Source organism: Necator americanus, chromosome III, assembly GCF_031761385.1.
Source record: "Necator americanus strain Aroian chromosome III, whole genome shotgun sequence".
NCBI classification, from domain to species: Eukaryota; Metazoa; Nematoda; class Chromadorea; order Rhabditida; family Ancylostomatidae; genus Necator; species Necator americanus.
Window position 1 is genome coordinate 24,664,767 of NC_087373.1, and position 26,408 is coordinate 24,691,174.

The window sequence follows — 26,408 nt, forward strand, 5'->3', positions numbered from 1 at the left end:
GGTAGAAAGGAGGATTACGAATCGACATGACTAGCAGCCTAGTAACACAAAATTCATACACTACAGTGGTGTATATCAGAGCGATGGACATGTTATATGGAAACCACATTTTGGATTACTCTTAGAGCAAACAGCGTTAAGTGTTCCATTACATGCATAACAACAAACAGCAGGCTTGGGATGATTTGTGATCGATGCGTTTTCTGATTTGACAAATGTGCTTCCGTGGGCCACATGCTATAATTGTAACAAATACATATCGGCTTTACTTCACTTTAATATGCAGGTGATGAGGGCCTTGGGGTGCGCGGCATTTCAATACTGGAGGGAGCGTCGAGTGGAGTTTCGCAGGGATGAATAATAATTGCAGGCGTGTCGTTGTCTCCGTTGTGTACTTCATACCTGAAAACGTCATATTGTTGTGAAACGTAAAAAATGAATATATGTTAATACAAAATTTCAAAAAGCACTTGGATTTTGCTAAGAGGTGTATACCGAAAGCAAACATGAGAATAAGCTATGTCAAGTGCACTATTCTTGTAATTAAATCAGAATTCTTGTATGAGAAATATGAAATGCATAATTTGAAACGGAGTAGCGATGACGAGCCTCTACGAAATTCCGTTTCTATGCACAGCACAGATATTTTCCTTTGTTTTCGACTTTAAAACTATTAAGTTAAAACTTCAAAGAAGCGCTTGGCCTTCCCGTGGGTGTATCTATGAAAACAACATAGTTCTACATTTAGGTGAACTAGCTTTTCTGTTTGAATCCTGGACTATTCTGCTGTAGCGGAATCGCAACCAGCCCCTTCCAAAATATCGTTTGTGGAGAAAAACGATTAACGTATGTTGTGATTTACACTTCCGTCGCAAAGATGTGCCACCTAACATTAGCAGCGACATTTTCTTCAAAACACAACACAGAACATAAGACATACTTGTCGTCAAGAGCGAAAGACGCCAATCGTGCCATCAAATCGAAATTACAAATCACTGGCGGCATTTCCTAGGAGTCAGTATTTAGCAAGAAATTACAAATCTTTGGAAAACAAATGAAAATGAATCAGCCATCGCACACAGACAATGCGATTCTACAAAAACAACGCACTCTTGTTTGTGACCATCCAAGAGGTGGTGAACATGGAGGAGAAATCAAGAACTGTTTCTCAACTGGAGGTGGTGAGAGCAATGAAGAGGATCGACGAAGTATTACTCTCTGAAAAATGTTTTTCGTGTGGTGATTAAATACAGAGTAACAAAAATGATGGCTCGTAAAAAAAGAGAAAATATGCAAAGATTTTGTGTTAGCCCCTCATGTTCACCTCGTAAATAAAGCAGAACAAAATACTGGTTCTGAACCAGTCTGGCGCGCCGTAATCGCTTTCACAAAATAATAGTAATCCTTGCCAGATGCCAGAAAAGGGGAGTGGAAATCGAAACAAAGCAAATCGCTTACAATCACAAGGAAGGATAAAGGAACGAGAATAGACTCATTTATATGCTCGGATTTTTTCTTTAGTTTTTATTTGAAAGCCGAAGAATTTCACTACACGTATGTAGTTTTCGGGATCAAAACGAGAAAAATAATCGACCTGGCAGAGAAACAATGTCTTGCCATAGAAGAATTTGGAAAGTAACTTTTTGTTGCAGGACATTTCAACGAATATAAGCAGAAACAAAATTACGATGAGGCGTAGAAGATTTCCTGGCAGAAAAATTCCATGGAAACACCAAATATGCCCATACACAGTGCCAAATATGGATCATATAGAAGAGAAACCAAGAGTGAACAAAGAAATCGGTGGAAATAGAGAAGGAGATAAAATCAGGTTCCTTTTGCGTCAGAGTGCTACACGTGCGGCTCTGAAGGGGCTAGGCGTGATGTTTTGTTCAACTCTCTTTTGTTGACGTAAGAAAGCAACGAAAAACCACATATGTCGCCTCGCTGACGTCAAATACTGCTATCTATTGTTCGCATGTTGTTTTATCTCATCCATAAATTTAAGTAAACATTGAAGATGGCATGGTATATTGAAAGAAAATGAAAATCTTGAGTTACCTGCGCTAGAAATGCTTTCAGTTCGTAGCCATGGAAAGAGAAGCCTTGGACTATCAACTTAGCTGCTGTTGCACTTTCAGGAGTGCTGGAAACATAAAAATCATGTGGTAATTAAAGTAGTACGATATTACTTTCTATGTAACCCACAACGTAGGAAAGAAACTCCTTCCCCGTCCAAAATTATTTGTCGTGTTGAGGTGCACAAAGATAACATTCCCTCTGTACTCCCACATTTTGAAAGAAAACCTAATTTCGTATTGTTTAGAGTCAAACTAAAATATGTTCACCGCTGCTGTGTCAAGTTATATTTGTTAATGGATGTGCAAAATGTCGTGCAGAAATATGTAAACATAATCGTGATTGCCGCCTCAAATTATCCCAATAAATATAGTGTACAGACATCTCGAAATTCTGGATCAAAAAGCATGAATCAAAATGAGGGGAAAATCTACTCACCTAAAAATTACACGTACCCGTCGGAAACTTTTTAAGAAATCGAAATGTATATCCTCTTCAATCTGTGTAAACAACTGGCAGAAATTCTGTTTATATTCCGGGTTTGTGAAAACCTAAAACATGGAATCGAAGTAGATTTCGAAAACGGCAAACATTCAAAGTGATCCTAATCCTCGTCTACAGTATACTTACTACTGCAGCACACCTATCAATTAAAAAATTATAAGCAGCAGTACAGTACGTTTCAGTTCAACGTGCGACATTTCCGAAGCTTCTTCATTCATCAATAGATTCACTTTCTTTGACCTCACCCACGCACAATGAAAACCATATGAAGTTTATAAGAAAATTCTCTTTGATCTTTTGTTTCTTACTTCATGTTTTTGTGAAATTTTCCAAAATAATTGTAATTACTAATCAATGTGGCTTTCTCGAGAGCCATGAACGTCTTAGTAAAGGCACATCCACTTTGGCTTTACGAGAAAAAACTCATAAACCACCACTAGAAAGTGTACTTTGCAAAACAATATGATTTCTCAACGTAAATCAATCCAGCGATTACTAAATATTCACTATTTTGCACGATAGTAATGATACGAAAATATGAATTGTTATCGTTCCCAAAACTTTGTGCGATTCTTCATTCTCTGCAAGGGTAGATCAACACTTAGCAGAGTTGAAAACTCAACGTGTTACATACTGAGGAATGGCTGCACTTGCAGCAACACATACTTTGCATTCTCACGTGAGACAAAATCGATGCAAATCCACGATATTGCAGCAACCGCGCTATAGGAATGCTTGTTTTTGCATTCTGTTTACCGATCTCTTTCAGGAAAACCAAATCGACGTGTTTGTGCCATGCGCGCATTTCCGAGGACATGGATGTGAAAAGTGGAAAAGACAAACAAGAGCACCTCCTCAGGAACCTGTGTGACAATGATCGAATTCGGCAATTCGTCCTTGCTCTTCACGGTTGCAATATTTACGCCGTTTTCTATGTTGTTGACCATCTCCCTAAACGTTACAATTTAGTTCAGCATAACTCACATTCTTGTAGGATTGAGAAGAGCGTCATAATAAGTATTCTCAATAACTATCGAATTGAGATCAGAAATGTAAAATACAGTTAACGACCTTTTCTATCCGCATTACTGAACTTGCGGAAAGAAGCGGACAAGTAGAAAACGAGAACAAGAGGCAACCACATAAACATATAAAACAGCATTCAAGGCAGCAATGAACAGCTGTGTTCCCGTTTGCCGCTTTGCACTCCACGAAAGCACATACAAACGTCGACTAAAGGGTAGGACCTGTAATTACGGGCAACAGAAATCTTGGAGAACGGAGGCGTTTGTGACGGTCGGGACATAAGTAGATGTAAAAGATATTGAGCTTTGGGAAAGCTGCTAGGTACAGAACGTGTTGTTGAGTGTGGATACACGAAAGACAAAGCATTAGGCGCATTAATGAAGGGACTGATCAGCGAGAAGTCCTTAATTATTCATCGTTTAAACTGGAAATCTGAAGAGGGTGCTGAAGATCTTCTCGTAAAGCTAAGCTCTAGTTAGAAGAGCTTTCTCGTAACTCTCTCATACACTTATACTTGCAGTTAACAGCGAAGTATATCTAAAAAGAGTGCCGATGAGGCTGTGTTTAGCAGCTCGTACTGGCGGGTACTTGCAAATTTCGACTGTCTTCAACTGTGGGCTATTCGACTGGCCGAACGAAGCGCATTGTCGTGAACAGTTCCAAAATGAGCCGCTTTACCGGTGGCGAACCAGGGCGTTTGAGCTGCCCTTCAGGGTGCTTGGGAGGATGATTGTACTCCACTCACATCCCTGCGATTTTAAATCATTGGCCGTCGCATTTCGTAAGGATTTGTTACTGAGTCCACTGGTACTCGCAACGATTATGAACTATTCGGAACACTACTGAGTCTAGAGATTCGATACTGTAAATATCCAGACAGGCTGGAATTTACCTGGAAAGAAGACTAGGACACGCGTAACTAAGACACTCGCACTTAGGTTGTCCCAGGCAACCGCGACGCGCATCGACAGGTACGGGCTGTCGTGTTATCGTTGAGATTGAGTTGAATGGTGTTAAAAAAATTAGCAAGGCCAGCTGAACACGGCTAATATGGCAACTTCAGTGCACATAGACGCGCGGTTTACCGGAGTAACATAAATTGACATTTTTAGACGCCAGAACGAGCGGTGTGAGGCGAAAAACTGTGCGGTGTGTCCGCTGGCGCGTCGCGGTTGTCCATGCATACATATATACCATTGGAAAATTTGCGAAACAAATAGTCGCTACTTTTTTTCATAAAGCTTGGGCATCGAGCGCAAAAATATGGCAAGGAGCAGCGACACATAATCCAGCAAATTTTCCAACCCTAAGGAACAAAAAAACATAGGAAGTAGGAAAAAGAGGAAGGAAATGCAGAAATGGTCGCAATACCCAAGATGTAAAACGTGCTGGAAATAGACACTATCTTTATGAGTCACTACCTTGTTCGTCCAAAAAAATTCAAAAAAAGGCATCACTCCACGAATCTGGGGTGGTACGGGTTACTGGTGTTTATGCCTATACGGGGTCGTAGATTGTGAGGAAGAGGGTGACTCCACCCATTTCTTCCTAATTGCCGTAGAAAGCGGCCCAGAAGATGCGGCGCGTGCGCAAGGCTGGCGCGCTCCAATCGAACTCGTTGTAGAAAATAGCGCGCCGGAACGCTTGAGGCCGCATCTTCCGGGCCGTTTTTTACGGCAATTAGGAAGAAATGAGCGGGATCCCATTCATTTCTGCGATCTATGGTCTCGTATAGTCTTTGATCATCGGAAGTCATATCACGTCAGATTCGTTGGGTGATGCCTTTAAAGAAGATATAACACTTTTTTATTCTGCCGACATTGTGTGGTTTAAAATAGGGATATACTCCTAGTCAGATCAATTGAGCTTCAAATCTGAAGATCACAGAGTTGGAGCTCAAATAATTATGAATTATGAATGGATTTGAACGAGAAACAAGTAAGTTGCCAATTACGGTAAGCGTTTGGAGGACTGAAACGTAAGATTTATCGAATCCTCCTCCTCTACGGGCCGGAGTGATAGCTTATTTGAGGATTGTGAATCGTTGCAACGATCACCTTTCAACTTATATATGACGAAGAAGGAGCATAGGCGACCGAAAAATTGCTTTTCCGAAAAAAAAGTATGTCGTCTGATGTCGTCTGTGGTTCGATAGAGTCAAGAAGTGTTGGGTAGAAATAATGGCGCATTGCAGCTCCATTTTGTTGAGAAGACAACAGTTTCAACAGTGGCAGAATGACTGGATGGTGAGTCAACGGAGCTACGTGCTGAGTCATAGATTCCTTACGTAGCCCATCTGATCCTCCACAATGTAGATGTAAAGTACTACATTCGTGTCATCACGATGCTAGAACATTCCAGAAATTCAGAAATTCACGCCGGATATGGGTGCTTCTACACCCAAACATAACAAATAAATAATATTTTTAGCATGCTATATAATAACGGGTCTGTTCTGTCACGTGCGTGTGTCTGTGTGTCAGTCACGAACTTCCAGAAAGCAGTGAAACAGGTCCGTCGGATTTTCGTGAGAGCCCCTGAAAGCTATAAAATGGCGTGGGATGGTTCCCACGCCGTCGAATTGGTGAGTCGGCGCCAGAAAGCCATGGAATGGGATGGCACGGGCTTAGTTGGGGTAAAACAGGAGGAGGAAAACATAATGCTTTGAACATTGCTTTGAAATTGTGGCGGTATCGAAGGAGTAAGGGTGTAAGGTCAAGTTTGAATATTCTACAAATGTAGAACTGACGCGTTTAAGAAGAAAAGTATGAAATTCATTCATCTATGCCTAAACTGCTATTTGAAAAAAAAAACAAGGAGAAACTGTCGTTAGAAAAACGCGAACCTAATTTCGCAGAAAATGCCACTACTTTTTTCTATTGAACAGTGAAGGTGAGCGCCACACTAAGTCTGAAGTCCGGGTTTAGCCGGACGTTCAGACTGGTATGTAATAAATTGCTTAAATATTAACCTACTAATTAAACAAAATTCAGCAGATCCCTCAAGGAACTGATTGTGAGGGAAACAAAATAGCTCCGAAGTAGAAACTAAGCTTCGATCTTAATTTAGAAACGACGAATGAAAGCAGAACAGACGTAATTAAATGTTTTATCCGAGAATAGCTGCAGCTAGCAGCTCTAATTGAATAATAAATTCTGCAATGACAAGCGGTTGCCGAGAGTCCGCCCACCTAACGAAAGCACGCGGATTGCAGGGAGAAAAAAGATGCTACCGCATACGAAATTCGCTAATCGAAAATTAGACGCTTTCTAACTGGTCTCAATGCACTTTTGGTTGACAGAGTTGCGGTTTTTACAAATAATGTTATGGGATGGCAACAGAAGTTTTTTCCAACGGCACACCCGATGCCATGCGCGATGCGGGACGTGACGCTCCGCTATAAATTTATTATTGCTGCCGCCAACACGCTAGTAAATCCTCCTATTAATAAAATCTGTCACTGAAGCAGCATTCGTTACGTCGCAAAGGCTAAACATAAGCCCACGCTTTACTAATAACATCACAAAATGAGTAGAACAAAATATCCGCAAATATCCTTATGCTACGAGGTCCCACGCAAACACATCAAGTGCACCGAATTTCTCTACACATTGCGTCGTGCCAGAATTTAACTTCATTAGGATGACTTAACAACCATTACGAGTACTGGAAGTGGACGCTCCAGATAAATACGTTTACTCTCAGATGATGACCACAAAATTCTCGACAACTACATCGGAAATCCACCGAAATGATGATAAGATGGTGCGTTTGGTGTTGGATTTCGCTTCTAAGATTCTTCTCCTTGAAAATGTTGAGTTGTTTAGAAAGCATCAATGGCAGTTCTGTAATTGTTCGTTTTTTCGCTCATTCTCCCCTCCTTCAGCGAAGTCTGAGACGTTTGCCGAATTATTGGCGAAACGCATTGAAAAAGGATGAGCGCCGGTGTCGATTAGTATACATGACACTTATGACGATAACATTTGTGGTAATACTAAACATATTCACAAATGATGAAAGATTCCACTACGCGGAGTCAGTCAGTCATTCAAACTTCATAACGACTAGGTTCGGAAGCAGTCCAGGAAATCTTTTTTCTTTACGTCATGTGTTATTTGGCGAACTCCTCGCTTGGTGAAACCAAATTTAATTTTCCTCCTCTCGGTCATCCCGGCTGTCTGATTCTGAGGTTAAATGAGGACGGTAAGCGCCAAAAAAGCCATCGAATGCAAAAGAATTGCGGAAGTCGAAGCAAAGCAACAATGCACTAGAAAAAATTATTCCGAAATGAAATTAGGAAGGTTGCAAGATACAAGACATTTTCAGAGTGGCATTGAGAGTTAGGCAGCGAACACTGTTGGAATGCAGAATACAGGGTGTTGGTCAACGGTGACACGACCATACGATAACATCGCTCGTGTTTGCGTCATTCGAACTCGTTCTACATGCGTCATCGAAAAAAAAAACGAAAGAAAAAAAGACTCCCAAAGATGTGCAGTTGGATAAAAAGGGGCCTTTTTCAGAAAGCTGTGAGATTCACGAGGAAAACTGTCTCTGATTTAAAAGTGTTCTAGCGATTGGTTCAATGGGAGTAACTTTCTGAAGTAAGTTCTTATCATTATATATATATATATATATATATATATATATATATATACGAATTGATAGTAAGGAAGTATTCTCTCCTCTAACGAGGAGACGAGCAAGGAGAGAATAGAAGCTTAAAAAAGAAATAAGCGGTTGTTTAAAAAATGAATGAAATGAACAAAAAGGAGGACCACGAAATTGATGATACACTGGTCTCCCCACGAATAGATACGGATTGTAGTTCATAAATACGAGCGTGACCACGGTCAATTCTCCTCAGCAATCCAGAAAAAGGGTGTACAGCAATCTTGTGTGACTTCGTCTCCCAACGATGCAATTAGCTCACCCCCTTATCCAAAGACGCGCTGCAGGTAGCCCTCATTCTATTACTCTATTTTATTATCAGTAAGCTGTATCGTTGAGGAGGGGGGATCGCACAAGGTTGTTTCGCACGCCTTTCTCTTAATTACAAGAGGAATTGACTGAACACCCTTACCCACACCTCTTTGCGGGGAGATCATAACGTCTTAAATTTCGCAACACGCCGTCTTTCAATGATGCTTTACTGTCAGGCGAGGAATTTCACATGAAAATTATTCGCAGACTTTCTCATTTCACTTAATCTACAATTTATGTGAATTTAGGTGGACTCCGACAATTTTCAACACAGCAAATTTAGAATTGGGCACTTTTGCGAAGAAATAAGAAAAACACTTTGCGAGTACGAGAAGGATTTATAACCTGTCGAGCCGCTCCTAACGATCAAGCACATCAGTGTCAAACCATTTTTAGTACAACGCTTTTCCGCGTAGTTCCCAGAATCACAGCAGTGACGGTGCCAAATAGAAGGGGAAAAGCAAGAGCGGGCAGCGGGCTGACGAGAAGTTCGACGGAGGCAGCGAGGGCGAGCGGAGGGAGGCTCGGTCGGTTGCCGGAGTATCAACACAACGGCGCCGCCCCTTTGACGACAATCGGCCGAGGGAAGAGCGGTCATGACGTGACCGCTCGTCGGAAATAGCACATTTGAGGCGAGCACTGAGTTTGCACAGGCGGACCGAAGCAGACGTATTGCGTAAGTTCGCCGTCTCGTCGTGGAAATGGTTGTTGGTGAGTGTAACTAAGCCGCAGCTCCCGAAGCGCTGCGGAATAGGGGTGAGTCAGAGGATGAACGACGGGGCAAATCGTGTACCACTAATATTGCATACATTATCCTTATCCGCACGAGGACTGTCGATGGAACGAAATTGGTTTAGGATCAAAGTATGCTGATGTCAGCTTATTTATTTGCCTTGGCAAGAATCGGAATAGAGAAAACAGGAAGGTACAGGGTGGCCCAGGGAAACGGCAAATTTTGAATGTGGTGGCGGCAGCTGAGAGGAGTTGGTGAACAGGTGGGAGTGGCACCCTTCAGTACAGAACTACTTGCCATTTACTTATCATGAACAGGCGGATCGCTTCACAGCGAGTGAAGTCATTTTAAAGAAATGGCGATAGTGCGAATACTAATGAACAGGTCAACTTTCCCATAACTTTTACATCTTGTACATACTCCTTTGGGACTGAACCCGCCTCCCCAGAATTCTTACCCCATGTGTTGATGGCGTTGGAAGTTGGAATGATGTCCTAAACTGTAATGACGTCAGAGTTCCCATTGATCAGCAGTTGCAATATCACCATTTTTGTAAAATGACTTCACAGCAAATGCGCGTTGTGAACTAATCCACTGCTCCATGATTACTAAACAGCAAGCGGGTGAGTATCGAACGATACCACTTCCACCCCTCTACCAACTCAGAGCTGCCGCTACTACAGTCAAACGTTTCCGTTTCTTCAGACACCCTGTACAACTTCCAGTGGCGGAGAACACGATTCTCTAACGTACTTTCAAACTGACTTCTGTTGATTCACCAGTACCGAAGTGTTGGGATACTCAGAACTGTGCCAAAAGTGAGAAAGATAAAGTAGCTTGTGTTGAGCAACGAATTTTGGATCCGTCGCCAACTTCAGTTCATAACCATTCGAGGCGAAAATCTTAGTTGGCCTAGGGAAGTGTCGAACCACAAACCTTACGTTATGCCAATTCTCTATGCCGTAGGCTTACTGTCGTCTTCGTTTGTAAGAATAACAAACCGGTAGATCGGTTTGATAAGTTAGACTGTCGTCGTCCTTGGTGGACGAAATCCACTACGAATAGAATCCACTGCGAATGAGTCAGGAGAGCACAAGAGAATGCCTATACCAAAAATTCGAATGAATAAGTTTTATTTCTATATATTACCTGTCTAAATTCAACCATGCGGACGCCAACGGTGTAAAATTTTGAATTCCCTGACATCGGCTGGAAATCATCTTCTCTCATCCAATGCTCAGTCCCTCCGAGCGGAAATCAGGATTTCCTTGAATTAGCCACAGCTTACTCAAAAAAGTGCTGTGGAAAGCTTTCAACTAAAGTTGCTCTGAATTTGACAGTAGTTCTAAACAAGTTTTTTTCATCAAAGAAAGTTGAGCACTATTAGCTTCCGACTCCGTGTGCTCACTATTTAGTACTCAATTCCAGAGAAGCTCTGAAATTTCAAAGGGTTCTAAGGGTTCCTTCATAGAATCATGGTTGATGATTGTTTCACATGCAACGCCTTTGTCGAGGTTTGACGTAGGAACAATGAAAGAAGACGTGGGAGATACGCATCTCAGTTTAATATAATTATTGTTAATGAAGCACTAATACTTAAATTATTATCATACGAAGTGAAGAAAGAAACGTGCGAGTAGTAATTCGTCATCTTCCTTCTTTAACTTCATGACGTCATTGTCGGTAGTAGTTTTCCCATTTTTATAGAAATAGGAATTAAAGTTAAGAAAAGAGAGAGAAAAAGGAAGGAAGAGAGAAATCATTTTTCAGGAAAGAGCACAAACTGGAAATACCAACAATTTCTCTCGCTAGTCCTTGCACCCTGAATACGAAATACAAAAACAGAGATTTCCCCAGTTCTCGAAGAATATACTACATTACATTACATTTAATGATAAATACATCAAATGAACAGTCTTTGAGAAACCTGAACCTTCGTTAGCACCATTGATACGGAAGAAGCATGGTTAAGTGCCTAGAGTCGGCCCCAAATGGTCTTCAACTGTGTGAACGCGACGCGCCCGCCCCACATTCGCAGGCGCGCCGCGTCATTTCTCTGCATGGCGCACATGACGTTCGCTCTGCGGCTTTCCGCTAAGCAGAGGTGCATAGCGTCCTCTTCCGGCTTAAAGCAATCTTAACCAGCCATAATGTGACGTAGCGAGACACCTTCCTCATTTATGTGACCACAAACCTTAATGAACAACAGTTCGTCGTTAAGTGCTTCGACCAAATCTCTCAGTCCACTGAATGTGACAAAGGATAAAGTGTCTAGCGGTAATCAATCCGCTTGAGATGAACCACCGCGTTCACTTCAGTTCGGAAGCGCGTGAGCTTTACGTGGCCATACAAAGACTTGCAAGGGTGAGCCGATCTGTCAAATCAGTGTTTCATCCTCCCAGACAAGTCTGATACCAATTTGTCGATCCCAAAAGGATGAAAATCTTGGTTGGCTCCAGAGTGGTTCCGAACCATCGGTCGGTCGTGCAGTCGAAGGGGAAGCCCTTACCGACTGCACCAAACCCGCCCTTACCCGATTCTGTTAGACACTCAATGTATCAACAAGCATGTTTCGAGGCGAAACAATGTGAAAATCCGTTTGTCGCTCGACTTCAATTGCTTAGCGAAATCCAGCAATGACCATGAAATTTACACAAAGCATAGACGCTACATCAATTCGATCTGGTCCCTATGCTTTGTGCAAATGTGCTAGAGCAAAACGTGGTGTTCCTCCGGGAGGATTTCGGCCTTCCTGTAGTGAAGTGCCGCTATATTATCGAGTTTTAGTGTCGGAGTGTGGGGATGTGCAGAAGCGAATTCTCAAAAGAAAAAAAAATCGGAATGTAGAAATGAAGGTGAGGGGGAGAACGAAGAGCCTAGAAAAAAGCAGCGCTTCGGATAGATGGATACTTTTTGCGAATTTCAGTACTGAAGGCTCATTTCATCATCATTCAGTAATGAAATCTTTTGCACCATTCGTGTCCCTTCGCGACATGAATTTAGACAGAGCACTACGAGAGAAAGCTTTAGTAAGGTTCGAGGATTCTAATTTTTCCTGAGAAATGCAGGAAGAAGTTGCCGCTTTTGGTGCTGCTGGTTAAAAAAAAATGAGGGAAGAAGATATCACGGCGAAACGAGCGAGTTCTAGATTAGATAGATGATTAGGTGAAGTATTAACGAGAAGCGATTAGGACATTGATTAGTGATGAATTAATTGGACCACTTATTTAATTAGCCTCACATTAAGTAATAGTCTAGTCTCCAGACGTTATGTTGTGTCAGGTGAGGACTATTTGTACATATATATCCAATTTTTGTGAAAAGTGTGAAAGTTTGTGCAATTTTAATCAAACAGTGGCGACAGGCCAGGGAAACGAAGCTGAGCGCTGGGTAAGGATCTCGCCTGAGGCTCTCAACAGCTTAAAAAATACGCCTAGTCGTTGGAGATCTCGCTATTATGTTTACTATACGCGTAATTAGCCGTTATTAATGGCCGACTATTTTATGGTCTCATCACTGATGCTGCAAATATGTGCACACACGCTATGACAAACATACTGCGTTAGCTTGTCGATAACGTATGTGAAAAAAGAGCTGATTACTAACACTAAAAAGAAAGAAAATAGACAAAAAAATAAGATAAGAAGGTGGTAAAGAAATGTATATGCAGTGAATACCGCAATAAAGAGTAGTAAAGGGTTCCAGCGTCGCCGTCTTCGTCAGAACCTAGTAGGTCATTTGCAAAGTAGAGATAACCTTGAACGTCTCTTCTAGAAGAACACAAACCATATCAGATTAGGACTGAAACGAATGATCAAAAGAGGCGAAATCGTTGTGTTCACTTCAGTAACGGGGTCGCCACAATATTAGTGGACCACGGCGTGACAGGACCATTCCGCTAAAACCAATCAGGATGCGACCTGTACCCATGACACCGCAGATCAAAAACTGCGAGGGCATACAGATTGGTATACGTTGGTCTCGACTGCACTCCTATGTACTCTTATCTTCGGATTAAGACGTTTATAGGAATCACCCCATGAATCTGGGGCGGTGCGGATTTCAGGTGGAGTATTCGTATACGGGATCGTAGATTATGGAGAGAAGGGTGATTACGTTCATTTCTTCCTAATTGCCGTAAAAAACGGCCCGGAAGAAGCGGCGCGTGCACAAGGCTGGCGCGCTCAAATCGAACTCGTTGTAGAAAATAGCGCGTCGGATCGCTCGAAGCCGTATCGCCCGGGCCGTTTTTTACGGCAATTAGGAAGAAATGGACGGAATCACCCTTCTCTCCATAATCTACGATCCCGTATACGAATACTCCACAAATCCAAATCCGTACCACCTCAGATTCGTGGACTGATGTTTTTAATGTTAGGTTGCGTAGCTTAGCGTTACGAAAAAACAATCTGCAGCAGAGGAGCGTCCGAGCACAGACTAACGAGGCTTATTGCACAGAGCCGATCCACTTCTAAACTCAATGAAAATAAAGTTGATGACGGGGGAGGGGAGTATCGAAGGATGAGGAGACAGTAGTGACACGGAAGTGGGAGGTGAGAAACGTCATAGCCATTAAAATGGAAAAGAACGAAGATGAGTTCAGCACATACTACCACCATAAAAAAAAATCCGAGGAGATTCCACATGCTAGATTCTCTGCAGCAAGAATTAGGGTTCAGAAAGTTCTTGTTTGCAAACACCACGGCAAAAACACAGAACACCTCTTTGCACACATACAATCGATAGATAAAGGATAAAGGATAAAGTTTCTGGCGTTAATCAATCCGCTTAGGATGCGCCCCCACGTTCACTTCAATTCAGAATCGTTTGAGGTTTACGAACGTATAACTGGCTTAAACAATGACTTGCGGTGGCTAGCCGATGTGTTAACAAGGAACCGGGCGGAGTTGAACCTCCGATCGATCGTGCAGGAAGCGTATCCTCTAACCGCTATACCACACCCGCCCCACGATCGATAGAAAGCCCTTAAAATGGATGTGATCACTAGAACAAGTGTAAGAAGTTGCTTTGTCGTGTAATTTTACCGTTAATCTATCCGTTTAGAACAGCGGTTGGAATCGAGGTGGAGTGTTCGTACCAATCGAGAAGAAGTGCGGCGATGGATGCTGCCTAGTAATCCAAACGCCACCAAGCGTTCGGCTCAAGAACGAAAGAATTCTAACTAATGTTACGCTCCACAGCACCGCTTCGGGAGCAACAGGATCAACGCAGCTGCGCTCGGGGCCAGTCCGCCCCCAACAGCACCCACCGCATGGCTTGGCAGCCGCTTGCGCAACTGCCCTTCGATCGTCGGCCCAACAAGTGAGAAGAGTCTAAGTGAGTCGGTCGCCAACCACAGACGATGTACAAGGATTAAAATGGTGCGGAAAAAAGGGGGCGAGTCAGCAGTGGTGCCAGTCAAACAAAAACAACGAGTGATCCCATTCTCTCCTGGACAACAAAAACGACTCCACGGAAACAGATGATCGCGCAGGACGAGGGCCAGGGGACACTTACCTAAATAAACACCTCCTAACGGACACTTTCACCTCACATATTCATCTGTTTCTACACTCTTAACCTCCTCGACGTTCCCAACATCTACTTCTCTTTCCCATTCTATGATATGAGCACAGGAATGATCAGTCAGTGCAGCCGGACTCCACGCAGATCACCAAGTTGCTCATCAACACCAACACGTCAGAGTCCTCATCTACAGTTCGAACAGAAATCCGCAGTCAGTGAGACGCGCTCCACTGTGCTATCGAGCCCTCACTGTACGGTGGGATCCTCTTTCAACTCTCGCTCACTTGCGAAAACTGCGTACTTTCGGCCTATGGGACCACAAAATAGGTTTGGATTTGCAAGGAAAAGACCCAAGAGCCAGCAACCTCCAAGACCACGCACAGCAAATAGGGAAAACCCACGAAGCACAAAACTAAAAAAACAACCTAAAGAAGGAACCCACGGCAAAAGCTAGAGATGGAGTTGTAGATTGCGGGATCAGGAATGGTTCCGCTCTCTTCTCCCTAATCGTCCTAAAAAACGGAGTGTGAACCGCTTTTATTCCTGCGATGTACGTTAGAACCAGCTCCTATGTATACAGTCCGATCCCCTCAACAACCTATTCATTGGTTTCACTTGAATATGCAGCCGAAGAGAACTCATTGGCAATCGGACCGCCGTGGGGTGATGCCTTTGACAAACCTCAGCGGAGTAAGTCCTCATCAGATATGTCTCCTCGAGATCTTAAAGGCATCACCCCACGAATCTGAGCTGGTACGGATTTCAGGTGGAGTGTTCGTATACAGGATCGTAGATTAAGAAGAGGGGGATGATTCTGTCCTTCTCTTCCTAATTGCCGTAAAAAACGGCCCGGAAGATACGGCTTCGAGCGTTCCGGCGCGCTATTTTCTACAATGAGTTCGACTAGGGCGCGCTAGCCACATGCACACGCCGCATCTTCTGGGCCGTTTTTTACGGCCATTAGGAAGAAATGAACGGAATCCCCCTTTTCTCCATAGTCTACGACTCCGTAATACGAATACTCCACCTGAAATCCGTACCACGTCAGATTTGTGGGGTGATGCCTTTAGTAAATCTCAGCGCAGTAAATCCCACCAGATATATCTCCTCGAGATATTAAACGAGGATCAAAGCGAACAGGGACAAGTCGACGGATTGGGCGCAGTTGGTCCTACGAATAAAAGACTCTAACTGACTGAGAGGGACACAATGGTTGTTTTCATTGCTGAGGATAATGCAGCTGAGCATGTACTTTTGTTTTCGTCGTGTGCAGTGTGCGGAATGTTGTGGCACAGACAGAAGCGTTTTTGTCATTTGAGATGAATGCACAATCATTTCACCTTGGCTACGTCCAACAATGAAACACTAAGCGCACAGGAAGAGTGAAGAAGGAGAACAGAGCAGTCCCCGAATAACAACTCGAGCAAACTTTTCCGGAACGGCTCTAGGAGTTTGCAGCTGTTTTTGCGTGGTAGAGGTGCAGTTTTGTTGTGGACAATGGAGACAGCCAAGCACTGGTGAAATTCCACACAGAACCTACTAAGAGCTCTAGTTGATGGTGGATTTTGAAATCTGATACCCCGTTCGGTTAAGTGGGAACATACGAAGTTAGAGCATAGAAAGCCTCATTCAATTGATAATAGAATCTTACTTTCATGAGATTGGAGGGTGGAATGGTTCTAGAGCACCTTAACTATACCCATACCTATACCCCTTTGTTTGGCATTTTAGGGAATCCCTGGTGTTGTAGGGTTTTTTGGATCATGTGAAGAAGTCACTGACAGAGTCGAATTGCATTTCTAGTAATTATCTGCCAGAATCTGTGGGAAAGCAAAAGGCGGGAAAAGAGCATGGTACTTCGCTATGTAGTAAGAGGATTTCGGTGTAAGCACTTAGCGAAAATCTCTTGAACTCATTTTCCGTTGTCCTTCATGCAAAGTCCTTCAAAGGCAGCATACCATGAATCTGACGTGATGAGGGAATCCGCGAGAAAAGCTGGAGACAAGGTTGTAAGCACGCGGAGGTTCCGTTCATCTCTCCCTAATTGTTGTAAAAAAAAAACAGAAGAACCCCTTTGGTTCCTACGATTTACGTTAGAACGCGCCTCTTTGTTCACGTTCCGCTCCTCTCAGCAGCCTCGTTGGTTTTGTCTGAACAGACTCATCGATTTTCGACCGCACCCACGTGGATGCTGCTCGTTGCGACTGAAATCGTCGTAAAAACGGTATGTTCCACGCTGTTTTCTTACAATGATTAGGGAGAGATGAGCGGGGCCACCCCGGGTCCCGCAGCCCACAACCCCACCTCTGGCTTTTCCCTGGATTCCCTTTACAACCCCGTCACTAGCCCTTACCACGTCAGATTCTTGGCATGCTGCCTTCAATGCCAGACAGACAAAATAACAAGATCAACCGCCATTTTATTTTCACATAAGGCGTACCAGCCAGTCGAATGTTTCATCATGAGTGTAGCACTTACACACAGGAAGGAAATCATAAAATTCCGAAAAAAAAAACTGTTTCTGATTACCACGAAAATCTAATTGAGAAATTAGGGGCTAATGAAGAGCAGAAGGGATTGACGAGTCTTTGTTCCTTTAAGTGAAATAATTCTCCGCACCTCCGATTTTCTTCTTTTAAATAATTTCTGGAAACAAAGGGAAAAACTGACTAAAAGAGTGGTTGGCTAAATGAGGCTCGACGATTTTTGAGGGCAATAAAATTATAATTAGTGCAACCTTTACGTCAGTGCTCCTCCTTAATTACTCCTCACTTGTAACAACAGCGATTTCTTCTTTTGAGTGACGCACATCAGCACAAAAACAATAGCGCAATAAACATTAAACATTCAGACGTTCTTTCTAAAAGAGAATCTTTTTCTTCAGACATGTGTCACTTCGAAGGCAAAATGTCACGGCGAGTCATGGCGCGATTTGATGAGGAAGGGGTCGAGGACGGCTATTTCTGTCGATGTGTGAACAAAAAGTGGAGCTCAGAAATGAGAGGTGGAGTTGAGGCGAAAGGCAGGAGCACCAACGCCACACTTCACATGGAAATTTCCTCGAAAATGACCACCATTTAGAAAGAAAACTGAGTACTAGAGTGATAATCCTACAATAAGCTGTATGTTTCCGCGGAAATAGAAAGGATGGAGTTTGTGGTGCCCTTCTTGGATGTCTGGAGTGAAGAAAAAGACAGCGGGAATGCGAAATCTCTGAGCGAACTTAATCCTATACTAGTCACCATATATTTTATACCACAAAAGCTCTAAACGCACTCATCAATCTTCAACGTATACAGGAGACAATGTAATAGATTTCTGTACAATCAGTATGAGCTGTGCCACGATCCAGTAATTCTCGGAGATAACGACAACGAGAGTTTCCCACGGATACAAGCACATGCTAGTTTTGTTTCTTGCGAAAAAAAGTAAATTTCTCCTCCTTTCCTTTCCTCCTTTTCCAATACCCTTCCTTTTCCGCTCCTAGATCAACCAAGAATTATTGTCGATCAAAAAGCTCGCCACCTCTACTAGAAGTAATTGAAAGAACAAGGGGAGGTGAAAAATACGAGATAAAGACATTTGCAACTGGGATTGTCATTTTTTACGGGTCTTGTTGTCTTTTAGAATTTCACGAACACAAAGGTGTAGAGCACGTGTTCATCATCGTTTTCATTATTGTTACTGCCATTACTCTACGTCGCTTTTTACAGCTGAAACTCTGTCAACTTAAAGTTTGAGTTGTTATTGTTACTCTTTTTTTCCCGCACAATATTTGCATGAAGCATCATTCCACCGCCAAAAAAAGATGACCGTTTTTTCTTTGGGGATCACTCAGAGAAAAAACGCATTAAAGGCATCACCCCACGAATCTGGTGTGGTACGGGTTTCAGATGGGTTATGCCTACAGAAGTCGCAAATTGTGGGGAAGAAGGTGATTCCGCCAATTTTTTCCTTATTGCCGTAAAAAACCGCCCAGAGGATGCGGCGCGTGCACAAGGCTGGCGCGCTCCAATCGAACTCGCCGTGGAAAATAGCGCTCCGGAAGGCTCGAAGCTGCATCTTCCGGGCTGTGTTTTACGGCGATTAGGAAAAAATGAGCAGGATCCCATCCGTCTCTGCAATCTACGATCCCGTGCAGTCTTCGACCATCGGAAATCCACATCACGTCAGATTCGTGGGGTGATGCCTTAACTTGTTGCAAATCGCGTCAAGCAATTAAGAAAACGAGTTCAGTAGACATAGAAGAAAGAAGAGGTTGTGGAAGAATGTTTGAGGACCAGTCGTCTAGGGGAATGCACTTCTACGGGAAAGCACTCTGTACAACTTCATACCTTATTCGGGAACTAACATTTAAACTAGCTCATATAAAGCAGTACACTCTGGTATTTTGGTGAAATTTCCTTCTGAGACCCTTTGATAATGTAAAAAACTTAGAGACTTTTTTGAGATGACTTTTCTTCGAATGCGACTTTTATGCAGTTAATACTCTCTGAAAATGAAAAACAAAGTTTTGAGACCTACACAATGATAGCGATAGAGATGAGACATCTCAAGGATGCAGAAGAAGACAGAGTTTTAGTTTCTAAACTTCAGCAAAAAAGTGAAGAAAAACGTGAAGTAAGCGCTTGCTAAAGGACGACAGGCTGCTGCTACGTCGCCAGCGAAATCGAAGCCCACACTGAGAGGGACTCACGTGAGCACAGACGTCGAGAGCGCCGGAGGCATGGCTTTCTCGTGCATTTTCGCTCACTGCTTATCTTCTCTTCAATGTCCCAAGTGCGTTTCTGTTGTTGTTCGACCGAGGGAGTGAGGGAATTTGAGGAGCAAGTGTAGGACAAGGTCGTCGTCACTGATCCTCGTTGGATTTTCCAGCTACAGCAATTGCGACGATGAAGGGCGTACTCTTGCCCTTGTGATACAAATGATGGATCTCCTGAGTCCGTCACAAATATCTCTTCATTGAATAGCTTTCTGGAAGAGGAAGAGGTTCACGTGACTGCGGCGTGAACTCACAACGCCCGTCGACGTCCGCTCGCAAGCGATGTGAGGGGCGAGCGAACGTCAGTGCGGAGGTAACGCCGGCGGCGAAAAGCGACGTGTATTTTTAGATGTCGATGACGAGCGCAGCGGGCTGCTCCAGAAAGTCTAATTAGAAGAAAGGAGTGTGGCACACACTCGAAGACTCGATGCAATGCGTCGAAACGAGCAAGAGAGAGTAAAGAGGTTCTCGTCGTTGTGGATTAGAACCGAATCCGAGACATCCTTTGGGGAATAAGGAATCCGTGTAGAAAATAGCTAGTATCCCTAGTACTGGTGAAGATCTTACTATTTAACAGCATGTGTTCAACTTATGTAAGTGTGAATAAGCAAGCGAAACAGTGTCAAGAGGTGAAAAAATGGTACGAAGAGGTCCCGACAATAGAATGGTAGAAATGAAGACAGAAAAAAGGGAGAAAGAAAGTATGGAGTGCTTATGATCACAATTCTTTTGAGATGCGCCAACACTTCCACTTCAGTTCAAAACCGTGAAGTTTATGAACGTGGCGTATGCAGACACGACTTGAAGAGTTTTCTTGCAATTCTAGAGCCATTTCGGTATACGCTCTCGATAGTTGTTTTAACGGTTTTAGTAAGAAGTTCGATGACGGCCCCAAAAAGTGAATTTTCCGCTTCTTCTAAATTGCGCCAGAAATACTCTCCAAAAATAAGTGAAATGAGTTTATTACCAGTGATTATTACAACAAGGAAGCAATTTATTCTACGGAATATCAGGTTCGATTATTCTTAGTTGATGTAAAATAAAACCACTCCTATTCTTATTGTTCCATTTGAAGAGCCGAACAATCATCAGTATTTTGTTTGCTATTCTGCGCAAATAATAGGTTCTTTTGTAAGCTGTTTTCATCCTTCGAGAATGTAAAAATAGTCTTCTCGTTAGAAGAATCTGAAAGAAAAAGAAAATCGTGCACATGGTGGCAGTCTGTGATCATCTTGAATCGGTAGGTGAGGAAAGATCAGTTTCTAAGTTTTGGAAGCGGTTTTAAGCAAATGAAGGATTTTATTGTGCGAAAATCGCACAATAAAATCCTTCATTTGAAGCTAAAGATTACAACAAAGGGACAGCAGTAGGCAGCGCTTCTGATGGGTGTTCGATGGCCTTTGGTGTTCTTCCGCAGCTCTCACTCTTAAAACACTCAGCTCAGCGTCTGAAATATCATTCATGAGGGACGAGAGCTCCGCTTGGATTCAAGCGGCCGCAAAACGCTCGTACGCCTCCAGATGTGAGTTGTTTATTGCTGGTGACAGAAGCATTCCGTGAATTTCTCAGAATTGGAACCAATCACCGAACTGCTACTGAACATAAAATCGTCCGAAGTCACACACGACGGAGGTATTATATTCATTTCAAAATAGCGTAACGAAGTTTTGGGATGTGTGTGTAAAATGAAGGGCTGGAAAGAAGTGGGAAATGAAAATTCTGAGGGAGAGTTATGAATGGAAACTGTCAAATGCACGGTTTGAGGAAACAAAATACAGAAGGAGAGAGATAGAGAGTGGAACGGTTTTTTTTTACGAGAGCGCAACAAAAATAAGGAAGTAACCAGGTCCATAATAAATATTCTTTTTCGGATTCTGAATATATCTTTTACGAATGAAGTTGTTATGCAGAAAAATGATAAATAGTAATTTACTATTGGTTATCTGCTTATTTATTTGCTTTAGTTAGAAAAACCGAGTAAATAGTGGAAAATAGAATCTCTTGATCACAGTAATAACTGATTTCGTGTTTTCTAAGATCCATATAATTAGTTAAGAGTATACTAAATAGCTTGCAGACCTCATATGTGGATTATCATGACCATACTATATAATAACAGGCTTATTCTGTCACGTGTGCATGCATGAGTGTGAAACGAAATTCGAAGAAGGGGTGCGACGGGTCCCGCGGCGTGGAATTTTTGCTTCGACGCCAAAAAGCTGTAAAATGGGGTGGCACGGATCCAACGGCGTGGAATTACTGCGCCATGGCGCATGGGATATCGCAGTAACTACGCGTGCATGTCGCGAACGGTGAATGATTCGTTAGTTTCACAGCCGGTGCCGCTGCCCGTGTTGCAGTTCACTCCTATGACTCTGCGTCTCTATTTCCTTGTTGCCTCAGATTGGCAACATGCCTTCCTCAGAAAGTGGAAGCACGAATGAAACCGGCTGTCTAAATAGTAGCGAACAGTTCACATGATATGACTTGGAGCGTTATCTTTATCACTACGATGATATTGTTCTAGTCATTTCACGTTAAACATCATTCTGTGGTAAGTGTTGCGGAGAGAACAGGAAGAAAATCCATACTTATGGTAATGCTTTCAAATTGTGTCTATATTATGTTATATCGAAGCTTTGAAGTTTGAAGCTGAAGTTTGAATGTTCTTCAAATGTAGAAACTACTCGAATAGACTATGAAGTCTTTCTTCTAATTTCCAAAAGAAAGGAGGAGGAAGGCGTTGTTGGAAAAGCAAAATTCTTACTTTGCAGAAAACGCCAATATTATTAATTTTCATTGATCAGTGATGGCGAGCGAAGGAACCACCACAGAAAGTCTGAAGTCCGGCATTAGCTGGACGTTCAGACTGGTCTAAGAATAAGCGGTTTAGATTTGTGCACGGGTTTGGAGCTATCAATGCGATCAGAAAAAATTCGTTTCTTTAATGATTCGTGAGTTGTGTGCTCAAAAACCTCTGAAATCTTGACTTATTTTTTACTTATTTTTCCTTTTACTTTTACTTTATTTCTAATCGGCGGACTGATGCCATCGCCTTACGCGATTATCTGCATCTTCGCCGACATGTGGCGTCCTCGAATATTGCCCAGCTTTCCCAATCTTCAGCGAGAGCTTGCACGGAATCAATCCATTCGTCGCTTTTCCATATCCTGCGAAACCTTACGTCCCGCCTGAACTGTCCATCAACCCCCAGTGTCCTGAGGTCCTCTTTCATCACCTCAGTCCAGAACTTCCGTTTGCGACCAGGTGGTTTCTTCCTGCTCCAACGAGACAAACTCCTCAGATTTCGTTGAGCAAGGCGATCTGCTGGTCTCCTCAGACTAAAGAAGCGAAAACGATTTTCTGTTCTCGCTTTCGATGGCGGTGCGCGATGTTGATGCCTTCCACCTGTTATCTGCCTGTGCACCACATCGAATTTTGCTCAAAGGTCATCATTTTGCCATACCCATGTCCAAAAGTAGCCAAACAACCGTATAGACATCTACCGTGCGATTTTCCTAAGATGATGGTGCCCAAGTTTTCAATCCGTACATCGTGATGGGGCTGCGGATAGGTAGACTCGGAGCTTGCCTTTGTTAGAGGTTTAGTCGACCACAGGCATTTCGTTAAGAAGTTAAATGCAGAAATGGCCTTAGCGGGTCTTTGCTTAATATCTTTCTCGTAACTGCCGTTGTTCCTCAGCGTACAGGCCAAGTAACCGAACTCATCTACGAGTTCGATCAGTTGTCCGCCCACCCTGATTCCCGTTCGAGGTCTCGAGGACACCCACATCTACTTGCACTTATCAGGGTGTAGACGTAGTCCAGCTTCTTATTCCAGTTACCATTTCAAACGGTATTGTACATCCGGTTGGTCTTCGAAATGCATCAGTTGTCAGTTGATTCATATCATCAAGCGAGCTAACGAACTTTCCTAATACTCTATCGACGCGGAGATCGTTGAGAAGATGGCCTCGGTGAGGAGAGTCGAATGCGACTCCAAAGTCCAGAAGCGCTAATGGCTGTGAATACCGCTGGCATATTTTGATCACTCTGCGTATGCGAGGCTGATTGCTAACTGCACGTGGTCGCCATGCTTTAACTAGTTCAACGCAGTCAAGCGTTCGAGTGTACGCATTGGGAACGTATGAACCATATAACCCGCACTGTTATCATCTTGATCACCTTGACTCCCGTTGATCTTCGAACTGGTCGAGCGGGCGCCAGTAATTCTTCCATTTGTCCCGGTCGCGTGCCAGAGTAGCCCAGTGGTTCCTCCTTTCGCGTGGGACACGAAGAGCATCATACTTTTCTTTAAAGGACTTCGTGAAGAAATCTGACCATCGGGTCGGCGGTCTTCCTGTAGTGTGCTTAATATCGCGTTGAACCCAGTCGCTCACGGCTCTGATCCAACGGTTGTCGTTAAAGCGCATCACGTGTTCGGCCCACCTTATTTTACTTTCCTTGGCAAACGCGGGGGCGTCTCTAATCTTCGATCGCTGACGTAGGAGAGAACTTCGAATCCCATCCCTCACTTGCGTGAAACGGGATACTCCTAGCATCACTCTCTCAATTGCGCGTCCAATGACGCTCGCCGCGTTTTCTTCCTGCTTGCGAAATGCCCAGGTTTCCGAAGCATAGGTCAAAGCACTGTTATATAGCGAAAAATTCCCATACATTGGAAAAGGTGCTGCCGTCCAGTACATCACCGAAGCCCATAACCACAGAGTTCAAATGCCTGTCGTTTCGTCATGCTGAACTGCCGAACACTATCGAGTGAACTCCAACAAACCGCCCTGTCCAAGCTTTTACGATATCTCTACATGTCGTTTGTTGTACTGTAGAAACGCTCATGAGAGATCGGCCCGTCATCAGCATCGAAAATTACACCATATATTGCGGCGATGCTGATGAGAAGAGAAGAGAGTAGGTGGAAGCGCGATTGCTGTGAAGAACGACTACAAGAACCTGATGGAGGAATTAGGTCCAACGTCATCTAGATGCGCTTTTACCACTGCGGGATCGCAGAAGACGTGAACTCTGGATCGTAATTGTCGCCTTCTATGATGAACTTAATGCGTTGATGTCTAATATACCCAACCAACAGGACATCATTACCGGAATCGACGGAAATGCGACGATAGGACTCGAAGAACAACCCGATGTGCTAGGAATCGAGCGGAGCGTACCTTGGACAAACGTGACCGCCTGGTAGACCTGTGAACAGACCGCCCTTATCATTGCTTCCGTGTTTAAGAGGAATCATCGACGCCATCAACTCACGTGCAGGGATCAGCCCTTTTGGCGCCTGAAGAGCATCGCAAGCGGAAGATGAAGACCCTCAAATTATGTTCTGATGAGGGACATTCCTCAGTCAAATATACAAAAATCTAGAGCATCCCGGACGCTGCAAAGGAAACGCTCTCGGTTCTATTGCCGCGGAAGAAGTTTGCCTTTGCATCTGCGAAAACAAAATCCACGTATAATTCTGTATGCGCCGCCCACAGCACTGGCGATTCCAGCCAAGAAAAACGTCTCAGCAAGAAGCTGCGTCGCCAGTTGCAAGAAGGCCGCGAAAACGAGTGGACGTCAACAGCGAAGTACTTTTAAAAGGCGTGGATGAACAAGAACCCGCGAAAAGCCTATGCTTTACTAGAACAGTACAGCGGCAAAAATGAAAAGATATTCTCTAGTCCTCAACACTACCAATGGAGCGGCTGTCGGTGAAGCGACTAGAGCATGAGCGACATATGCGGTTGACGAGTTCCTCCGACCAAGTCGGAGGCTCTAGTCTGTATCCAAAAGATGAAGATGGAAAAACTGGTGGAGATGACGGAATTAACGGACGAATGCTGAAATCTCTTCCTCCGTCTGCAACATGTGAGATGAAAAAAATGATCCGTTCCATAGGATAGACGAAAGAATACCTGACGCGTGGAGACACGCTATCATAATTCTCCTCCGGAAGAACTTATCCGTCAGGGACCCTAGGAATAATCGAAGAATCTCTTTGCTACGTGTTATGTACAAGGTTTTGTAGCGGATGTGTGTGCTATATTTTTGATCCTGATCGACAAAGAGGTCATACAATTTGGGAACCATTCTCACGTTGCTTATTCATAGCACTACTCCACAGAAACTTGTTAGAAAAGCTGGTAATTATACAAAGTAACAAATCCACATTGAAAAAAAAGAAATATTAGATGAAAGTACATGAGGTGAATGAGTCCATCAGTGAGACAATACTGATAGAAATGATTTAACTGCGAAGGAAAAAACACGTCAGCTGTTCTTCAATGGAGTCCGAAGTTCTTCGTTTCTTTTCGTATTCCTCTATGGAAAACTCAGCTGACAACCGAATACCGGTCATGCTAATAGAACAGAACGAACTCGTCTTATCCTAAGAAGAGAGTCACTTATTTTCGATAATGTACAATATTGCTAAAGGTTCTCCGGATCAAATACCAAGCAACGGCTTTGTTTTTCCGTTTATTTGAATGCAATGAAGATGATGACGGGTAATAATGAAAATTTGCGAATTTCAGTAGTCACAGAACTGATTTTTTTCCTGTTCTAGCACTAGAGCCTGTTACGCCTAACGTATTTAAGAATTGTTTGTTCTTATGTGCACATCCAGGTTGTCACGTACATAGTTCTCCAGCTAAAATAACTTATGGAAAGCCACAGAGAATTTCCCAGAGGAGCTCTTTTTCGCATTAAAATGATGTGGATTACGACAAATGTGTATCATATAGTGTAATAAAACCCACAAATATTACAGACCAAGTTTGTTTAG

General features: G+C 43.2%; 3 protein-coding genes across 5 annotated transcripts; all 3 read right to left on the reverse strand.

Annotated features, from left to right (window-relative positions):
• Positions 1–275: 275 nt before the first annotated feature.
• RB195_010805 (uncharacterized protein) lies at positions 276–10,545 on the reverse strand (the record flags this gene model as incomplete). The annotated part of the gene is made up of 7 exons (XM_064191959.1): positions 276–402; positions 941–1,008; positions 1,111–1,218; positions 2,062–2,146; positions 2,518–2,630; positions 3,435–3,534; positions 10,475–10,545. The coding sequence occupies 7 exons, from the start codon at positions 10,543–10,545 to the stop codon at positions 276–278; spliced, it is 672 nt and encodes a 223-aa protein (XP_064049542.1).
• Positions 10,546–22,677: 12,132 nt separating this feature from the next.
• On the reverse strand, positions 22,678–25,564 carry RB195_010806 (uncharacterized protein; the record flags this gene model as incomplete). 3 transcript variants are annotated; one of them, XM_064191960.1, is made up of 4 exons in its annotated part: positions 22,678–22,954; positions 24,802–24,952; positions 25,319–25,483; positions 25,540–25,564. In XM_064191960.1, the coding sequence occupies 4 exons, from the start codon at positions 25,562–25,564 to the stop codon at positions 22,678–22,680; spliced, it is 618 nt and encodes a 205-aa protein (XP_064049543.1). The 3 variants fall into 3 exon arrangements, with proteins under 3 accessions (XP_064049543.1, XP_064049544.1, XP_064049546.1); XM_064191962.1 differs by lacking the exon at positions 22,678–22,954 and having other exon boundaries at positions 24,780–24,952; XM_064191961.1 differs by lacking the exons at positions 24,802–24,952; positions 25,319–25,483; positions 25,540–25,564 and adding an exon at positions 23,080–23,405.
• Positions 23,794–24,318, reverse strand: RB195_010807 (uncharacterized protein; the record flags this gene model as incomplete). The annotated part of the gene is made up of 1 exon (XM_064191963.1): positions 23,794–24,318. One exon carries the CDS (start codon positions 24,316–24,318, stop codon positions 23,794–23,796), a length of 525 nt encoding a protein of 174 aa, XP_064049545.1.
• Positions 25,565–26,408: the final 844 nt, after the last annotated feature.